This window comes from Oratosquilla oratoria, chromosome 20, assembly GCF_046742065.1.
Source record: "Oratosquilla oratoria isolate Oo_2021 chromosome 20, ASM4674206v1, whole genome shotgun sequence".
Taxonomy (NCBI): domain Eukaryota; kingdom Metazoa; phylum Arthropoda; class Malacostraca; order Stomatopoda; family Squillidae; genus Oratosquilla; species Oratosquilla oratoria.
The window spans coordinates 56,757,859-56,767,747 of NC_134796.1; the positions used below are offsets into that span (position 1 = coordinate 56,757,859).

A 9,889-nucleotide genomic window follows, 5' to 3' on the forward strand; every position below is an offset into this window, starting at 1 on the left:
GAAAGAGCAAATGAAAGATAAAGAGCGCAAAAGAGTAAAAGAGAGCGAGAGAAAAAGAGCGAGTGGAAAGAAAGAGCGAAGGAGAAAAAAGAGAAAGGAAGAAAGAAAGATAGGGAGAAAGAGCGAGGAGGTGAGAGAAAGAAAGAGCTAAAAGAGATAAAAGATTGAGGGAGAACGAGATTCAGAGGGAGCGTGGAAGGAGCAGGAAGAGAGTGAAAGAGCGAAAGAGGGATTGAGGAAAATCGAAGGAAGAAAAGTGAAAGAGCGAGGGAGAGAGAAGGAGCGAAGGAGAGAAAAAAGAGTGAGAGAAAAAGGAAGAAGGACATATCAAGCTAGAAAACAATATATATATATATATATATATATATATATATATATATATATATATATATATATATATATATATATATATATATATATATGTACAACACTGAATGGGTTCCAGTGATTAGAGATACATTTTTATCAACCACACTGCACTTTAATTCTAAGCCATATAGGCGCATGCAGAAATTGTAATGCGGTACGTCCGAGGTCTCGAACTTATGCGGCGAGAACTGCATGCGCCTGTATGGCTTAGAATTAAAGTGCACTGTGGTTGATAAAAATGTATATATATATATTATATATATTATATATATACATATATGTTACGCATAATGTGGATAATTGCCTAATGTGCACATTAGGTAGGAAAATTGCCTAATGTGTACATTAGGCTACTTAATTTGCACAATGTTCACAATAGGCAAAACACTTGCCTAATGTTCACTTAAAGCAAGATTTTCATATTAGGCAAGGGTATTTTGCCTAATGTTGACTAAATGACGAGGCCGCGCCACCTGACGAATGGCGGGTGTAGTTTGTGCGTGTGTTTTAGCTAAAGGCCGGTCGCGGCGCTGAGCCGGCTGGCCGGCAGTCTGGCAGCCACAGCAACAGTGAGTAGGTGTGTGCTCTAGCGACTTTGGGCGCCAGAGCTCACACCTACTCTGATTGTTCTTATCGTTCTTAAAATGCATGTTTCTTTTACTGTTTGCCATTATCTAATATGAATTGAATAACTAATCACTATGGTATTTCCAGACTAGGTATTTTCTTTACCTTGTTTGTTTCAGTTTGTGTTTATGCACTATGGATCAAGCTGCCCTTGAGCGTCATCCTCAAAGCCAAGGTGCTGTTGAACGTCTTAAATGGAGTGATACAAGACAAACTGACCATTTGGATGAGGGAAAACGACAGCAGAAAATGATCATTAGGTCTCAAATTTGTTCAGCGGCAAGTTAATATCAGCCACCATGAAACAACTGGCCACAGCCCATTCAAAGTTACATTTGGACAAGATCCGTAGGGATAAGGGTCATCTATCCTGCCAAGTACAGCTCTCTGTAATATTTTAAATGGGGAAGATATTGAAGCAGAGACAGAAGTAGAAGCAGAGACAGGGGCAGTAGCAGGAGCAGAGACAGAAATAGAAGGAGAGACAGGGGCAGTGACAGAAGCAGAAGCAAAGACAGAAACAGTAGCTACGAATTTCCAAAAGATCTGTGTTTCAGCTACTCTAGGACAATCCAAGACAGCAACATGGATGACAAGACGCGGCAAATACTTACTCAAACCATTGTCTGTTGGTCAGTGTGCTACGCTGAGGGTTTCGGATGTCGATTGCGGTCCAACAGATCCAAAAAATCTATTAGTGGTCGTCCTTAAGGAAAATGATGGACTTCACACTGTAGGTTGTCGGGAGGGCATTATTGGGCCAAAATATACAGCAGCTGATCTATGTGCAATCAAACAGCCCCTAATAAAGCCTGAAGAGGTTCCCGATATCTGCCTATCGATCAGAACTGCGACAGCAAGGGGCACTGGTGGGCAAGGCTATGTAAAGCGCCAGTGTACGACAAAGTGTACTTCACAACGGTGCAGCTGTCTTAGAAAAAAAGCTCAAGTGCCACTCGCGCTGTCACCCGGGCAGATCATGTAAAAATTTGTGATTGAAAAATAAACTGGCTAATTGTTTTCATTGCGTTTTGCATGTGTTCAAATACACTTTAATTCTTTAAATTGCATTATTTGTAGCTTCTGTGGGTTGTCTGTTCGATTAATTTTCATTGTTTAGATTAGGTTGTCTGTTCGATTAATTTTCATTGTTTAGATTAGGTTGTCTGTTCGATTAATTTTCATTGTTTAGATTAGGTTGTCTGTTCGATTAATTTTCATTGTTTAGATTAGGCAGTCCAATTCACATCGGGCAAAATTTGGCGGCATAATGTGAACAATAGGCATTTTTTGCCTAATGTTAACAAATTGTAAACTTTATACAAACTGCTTGCCTAATGTAAACATTAGGCAATTTTCTGCCTAATGTTCACATTAGGCAATTATCCACATTACGCGTAACATATATATATTATATATATATATATATATTACATATATATATATATATATATATATATATATATATATAGAGAGAGAGAGAGAGAGAGAGAGAGAGAAAGGGATGGACTTGTAAGAAAGAAATAAAAGAATAAGGAAAATAAAAATAAAAACAAGGAGATAGAAAGAAATGACAAGCACGCAGTGACAGGCAAAGAGACAGACAGTCACGCAGACAATAATAGATATAGAAATACATATATAATAAGAAGAAACCCAATTCGGACAGACAGGCCAAGACACCTCGATGATATAAATTTGAAACAAAAAAGAAGAAGAAAAAAAAATGTGAGGAAATAATTTACGCGTCCAAGGGAATAAACTGCCAACGCGTATCAATAAAAACCAAATGGTCCCCTGCAAATTTCGTGAAGAAAAGATGTAAAAAAAAAAGAAGAAGTGGCCTTCGATGTGGTCGGACGTTCACGCCACGAAGAAATGGACTGCCCCTGTGACATATTGACGGATGGCAGCCCCAACTTAACCCTTCATAGTGTCTTCAACTTCTCCATCAAATATCTAATAAGACTATAAGACCCCACCCCCACCCCGTCCCCGTTCCCACCTAGAGTTTCCCTCGCGAGACGTGGGTGAGAAGGAGAAGAGGAAGGGGAGTTCCGAGACTTGCGACGAGTTGGAGAATGAATGGATAAAGGAAGAGGGTCAAGGAAGAGAGAGGAGGAATGAGGGAGGAGGTAAGAAAGAGGAGGGAGGAGTGAGGAGAAAGGAAAAGTAGGGAATAGGGATGAGGGAGAAATGAGAAAGAGGGGGAGGAATGAGGGAGGCGTGAAGGAGGGACGAGGGAGGAGTGAAGGAGGAGAGAGGAGGGAGGAGAGAGGAGGGAGGAGAAAAGAAGAAGGCATGAGGGAAAAGGGAATGAGGAGGAAGAAATGAGGAGAGAAGATGGAGGAGGGAAATGGGAGGGCCGGAAAGGAGGAGGGAGGAGAAACGAGGGAGAAAGGAAAAAAAGAGGGGAGAAAGGAAGAGCAAGGAGGAAGTATGAAGTAAGAAGTGAGACTACGACTGGACTATGACTGATTGACTATGACTACGACTACGACCATAACTGACTACGACTATGACTATGATTATGACTATGACTATGATTATGACTATGACTACGACTATGACTGACTACGACTAGGACTGACTAGACAACAACGACTACGACTACGACCATGATTACGACTATGACTATAACTGACTACAACTACGACAATAACTGACTACGACTACGACTATGATTATGACTATGACTATGATTATGACTATGACTTCGACTATGACTGACTACGACTATGACTGACTACCACTACGACTACGACTACCGTATGACTATGACTGACTACAGCTACGACTACGACTACGACTATAACCATGACTACAACTACAACTACAGCTACAGCTGTAACTCCCAACTTCAACTATTGCTACAGGTAAGACTACAACAACAACGAATACGACTACAACTGCAGCGACACCATCAACATCTACAGCTACATCTACATCTACATGTACAACTATACCTACAACTACAAATATGAATAAGACTACACTACTGTACAGCTACAACTGCAGGTATAAATACAGCTAATGCAGCTATAACTACAGCTACGACAAAAAAGCGAGAACTACAAGAACTATATTTATGACTATAGCAGTGGCTACTCCGACAACTTTACCAACAATTACATATCCGAATACGATAACTACGTCTGCGACTACTAAAACTACTGCCACAATCAAACCTACGAATACAATTACAAGTTATGAAAATACAACTAAACCTACAACACTTACAACTACACCCCCGACTACAACAGCACAATAATGACTAGACTACAACTTCGACAATAACATCATCATCATCATCATCATCACCCTCATCATCATCACCACCACCACCACCGCAATATTATCTTTACCTCCACCTCAACTCCACTTCCGCCTCCACTTGCACCTCCAACTCCACCTCCCCCTCCATCACAACCGCCGCAAATATTACCTTTACCCACCTTAACTTCGCCTCCGCCTCTGACTCCACTTCCACTTTCACCTCCACCACCGCCACCACTTCTATCTCAACCTCCCTCCACTTCCACCTCCCCCTCCACCTCCACCATCTTTACTCTTCCTAGTACTCCTTTTTGTTCTCCCCCCCTTTCTTATAAACGTTATTATTATCTCTTTGAGACCGACCTGGTCGCGGCTAAAACGGTCTTTTCCCAGCCTCCTCCTCGTTCCATTGTGCTGCACAGAGTTGAGATTGGGGGAGGGAATTGAATAAAATAGTAGGAATCGCAGACGGGATGGAAGAGATAGAGATTGATTGGTGTTTGTCTTTGTCTATGGTCTGGATGTTGCAAGAAACAGGACCATAAGGTCGAGTAACATGAATAGACAAAACACGATATCGTTCTCAAGTGACTTTAGTGTCTGGAAGCAGAATGCAAGATACTGGATAAAGTCACTATATTAAGGAGTTAGCGGACTATAGTGTCTTTGGTGGTTGATTTTCATAGGTTCTGCAAAGAGGGAAAATGCCAAATACTGAATAAAGTCCCTATATTAAGGAGTTAGCGGACTATAATGTCTTTGCTGATTGATTTTCATAGGTTCTGCAAAGAGGAAAAATGCCAACTACTGAATAAAGTCACTATATTAAGGAGTTAACGGACTATAGTGTCTTTGGTGATTGAGTTTCTTAGGTTCTGAAAAGAGGGAAAATGCCAGATACTGAATAAAGTCCCTATATTAAGGAGTTAGCAGACTATAGTGTCTTTGGGAATTAATTTTCATAGGTTCTGCAAAGATGGAAAATGCCAAATACTGAATAAAGTCACTATATTAAGGAGTTAGCGGACTATAGTGGCTTTGGTGATTGATTTTCATAGGTTCTGCAAAGAGGGAAAATGCCAAATACTGAATAAAGTCACTATATTAAGGAGTTAGCGGACTATAGTGGCTTTGGTGATTGATTTTCATAGGTTCTGCAAAGAGGGAAAATGCCAAATACTGAATAGTCAGTATATTAAGGGGTTTGGAGGAGTACATTACTTTTAGGTTCTGTAGTTTCTGGAGTAAGGATCGTTGGGAGTAAGGGGAAGAAGAGTAGAAAGAGATGAGGAGAAGGATGGAAAGAGAGGGGAAAGGAGAGGTTGAGGAGAAAGAGAGTCAAGGAAGAAATATTGGACAGACGAAGGGAGATAGGAAGAGAGTAAAGAGAGAAGGGAATGGGGTGGGAGAGAGGAAATAATAGAGAGAAGAGAAGGAAGAAGAGAGGAAAAGAAACGAGAGGGGGTTGGAAGAAGGAAGAAAAGAAAATAAAAAAAAATAACAAAGGAAGGGAGGAAAAATGAAAGGGAAGGAGGAAGAAAAGAAGAATGGAAGGGAAGGAGGAAGAAAAGAAGAATGGAAGGGAAGGAGGAAGGAAAGGAGAAAGGGAAAGAGAGGAAGGAAAATAGAAAGGGAGGAAGGTAAATTTAAAGGATAAGAAAATTTAGAACGTGGAGAGCTTTAAGTATTTGTGGTCACATGTGATATGGAAATGTAGTGCAAGGGAAGCAATTAAATATCTAGAGTGGTCGGATTTATGTATTCTATTTGTTATTTACATTGATATAGTTTTTATTTATTATTTTATTATTAATATGATTTTCTTTCGCATCCGACCTAGATATGGATCAAAAGGTCTCCTGTCGGCATGCTCCGCCTTTGTAATCCTTTGTAAGTGTGTTAGGAGAAACATGTATATAGGAATGAACGTGTGAGAAGATTATATATTGGGGTCATTGTGGCCACATGAGTGGAGACATGAGATTTAAGGAAGACATAAAGGAAGAGTGTAAACTTGTTTGGGATTAAGGGTTTAAAGAGTATGGTAGTTTTAACGAGGATGAATAGGGAGAGAGGTGTAGAAGTGAACTAGAGGTCAGGGCTAGAAAGAGGGTTGGCAGAGTACATAAAATAGTACAGAGATGGTTTTGGCACGTGGGAAGAATTAATGAAAACAAAATTAGTGAAATTTGTTTGGATTCAGTGAGCCTCGAGGGAACAGTAGTTATGTTTATCATAGTTCATCGTATTGTGTTAATTAAGTGAAGAACACTTAGTTCTTTTGGTGAAGTTACAAAGAACAGTATTTCTTTTCAGAATTTTGTCTTTTGGCTTGCTGCATATGAGAACATAAGTATTTTTTCTTTTTATTATATGATGGATAACCGTATCGTAAATTATTTTATGCTTATCTTTTTTCAAAAATGTATTTCTAGTTAGAGGCTCTTCTCTATCCCACAAGTATTCATTCTTAAAAAAAAAAAAAAAAGTAAACAGTAAGCATAAAAAATTGAACAATTTGATTTTTCACAAAAATTATATCCTTTCGTTGTAACTGACACTTCCAACCCAGAACAAGAAACTAACATTCGTATTATTTAAACTAATTTTAAGACTTTGAAAAGTAAAACTATACTGATTATCGACCTTATGTCCCCAGGAAATACGGACCATATTTGCTTGTCACGGCGATCAGTTTCGGGACCCCAAAACTTTAAGAAAATGGCCAAACTCCTGATGAGTGTATACTTCCAAAGATAAATGAATAGAATATATATATATTACATATATATACACATATATATATTATATATATATTACATATATATACATATGTATATATACATGTATAAAAAGTAGATTGTTAGACGAAAAAAATGGAAACCAAAAAGAATACATGAGAAAGAAAAGAAAAAATAAGGATAAAAGAAAAATAATGAATGCATAATTAGATAGCATAAATAGATGAATTGATCAAGAATGTGTAAATACTAAACAACTGCATAATTAGATATATATAGAAGAATACACAAAGAAAAAATATATAAAACCTACATACGTATATGAACAAATAAAAACAGATAAACTAAAACCAAACAATAAATCAATAAATTCTGAAATAAATATATGTATAAACAAATACAAAGAAGTTCTTAGATAAATGAATATAAATATATGTATACGAATGGATAAAATTATAGCCCCATTCGTTGTTCTTCAAAACAATAAAATCTTTAAGCCTTCCTTTACGAAGGAAAATTATATATTAATATATATATATATATATCAAATGTATGTACTCACATAACTTAAGTCCTTTCCTAAACGTACCCTGAAAAAGAAACAAATCAATTACTTATTTGGGTTAAATAATTACAATTCCAACAGTCATTACGATGCATTTAGTAATAACAATGGGGTTACCTTGTATTAAAACATTATTCAGTTAAGTTATTGTGTGTGTGTGTGTGTGTGTGTGTGTGTGTGTGTGTGTGTGTGTGTGTGTGTGTGTGTGTGTGTGTGTGTGTGTGTGTGTGTGTGTGTGTGTGTGTGTGCGTGAGTGTGCACGCGCGTGTGCGTCCATGTGTGTGTGTCCATAACTGATTTTAACTAACTGCATTGACCTGGTTATATAATACATTATAACAGCTATCCCCGTTGGATACAGTTTCTATAGCTCCATTAATCAAACATAATGCTTATATATGATCTTGTATGAGCTGACAGTACAATTCTTTATACAGAGTTCTACGGTTCACTGCACTTGCATATAACATTATTGCTTACGTATACTTGAAACACTTTGTACATCTCGAACTCTTGGTCTCATTGCTCCCTCGACGCTCACAGACTCAGACGCTTCCACACGCCCACGGACGCCCACGTACGTACTCTGAGCACCCACGAAGACCTACAGACGCCCACGTGTTTGTGTTTCCTGGCGCCCATCGAAGTCGACGTTTCCGGCGTGTCTCTGTGTCTCTGTCTCTCTCTCTCTCTCTCTCTCTCTCTCTCTCTCTCTCTCTCTCACTGGTCTGCGAGGCTGGTACCCGCCCAGACCTCAACCTTGTCAGTGGTACAGAACTGTCCATACATGACCGCAGAAGACGGTGTCCACGCTACAGCCACATCAGTGGCGATACCGAGAGGAAGCTGAGGCATCACTATGATGTCCAAGTCACCTGAGGTCCGAGGTGAGCAGCGGCGTCTCGTTGACTCGGAGCAGCAAGAGTCCGTCAAGCATTGAGAAGCACCAAGAAGGACATTTTCAAGCAAGACCGCTTCAGAAGTCATGTCACACTGACATTTCCCCTTCCCCCGAGGCAATTGTCCGTTGTCCCTTACCGTGGCTCTTCTGTGGCAACTATCATTACCACCTATCTGCATTTTGGAATTTATTTGTTTATTCACTATATGCATATATACATGCATTCATACATGTTAATGAAAGAAGGAAGCAGATTTTATTGTATAAAGGTAGGATTGAATACAAAAGCAAGTTTACATTTAATTACTGATTAACTGTAAAAATGCTGTATTTAATTCTACGTCCATATATATTATATGCATTTATACATATTATATATATATATATATATATTATATATATATACATATATATACAGCATGTATATATGCTGGTACATTGTGACAAGTTGATGAAGGTGGAAAAAGAAGTCACGGGTCTAGTTCCAAGTTCCTTGAGTCCGCATCTCCTGGGTTGAGGGCTTGAGGCCGGTCAATTCGTAAATATAAATATGCATATTTTATATTTTTATTTACTTATTTGCATTCATTTATTTATTTGTTTACTGTTTTATTCTAGTTGCATTATTTTGCACAAAGATTTAGAATTAAGTTACAATACTATTTATTATATCTTATGTCAAAGAACAAACACGATGAGATTTATTTATTCATTTATCTATTTGTTTATTATTAGTTATCATTATGTTATCTTATGTATAAAGTATACTACTATTTATGAAATTAATTTTTATCTTATGTCATACAATGAGATGTCAAACAGAACGTTACCCACTTCAAACTATAACATTATTATTAATATCTTTATTCTGTCCGAATACGTTATTTATTCTATTATTTGTCATTTACACTTTTCGGGATTCCCACATTTTTACACCACTCACTCACTCCACTTACACTGTCACACCCTCGGTCAACATTCCACACACGCCGGAGCTGTATCTAATGTCCATTTTTAATAGCTACATCACAAAAATTATTGTGCACTGTATTGAAATTATTCTTCATTGTATCAAAAATTGTAAATCATTGTACAACAAAACGGAACCCACCTCCAAGGAGGGAACGCGGTCCTACTCATACTATGTATACCGCCAGCTTCACCTCAGAGTCACATTCCTCTGAAGAAGCATAGAGCGAAACCGGTCAGGAATAAACTCAGGAACTCGGAACTAGACCCGTGACTTCTTTTTCCACCTTCATCAGTATGTATGTATACATACGTTAACCTTATAACCCATTTAATTGTGCGATGTGCGATCCGTTCTTGGATCAGACTTGTTTAGAACTTTAGACAGTGAATGTGTTCAATCTTTCTTGGACAGCGGTATTCCTCATCCTTTAATCAATA

The 9,889-nt window shown here is 38.2% G+C and overlaps 1 protein-coding gene across 1 annotated transcript; it reads left to right on the forward strand.

The window, feature by feature from the left end:
- Positions 1-1,295: 1,295 nt before the first annotated feature.
- On the forward strand, positions 1,296-1,981 carry LOC143036339 (uncharacterized). The gene is made up of 2 exons (XM_076203587.1): positions 1,296-1,356; positions 1,554-1,981. The coding sequence occupies exons 1-2, from the start codon at positions 1,296-1,298 to the stop codon at positions 1,979-1,981; spliced, it is 489 nt and encodes a 162-aa protein (XP_076059702.1).
- Positions 1,982-9,889: the final 7,908 nt, after the last annotated feature.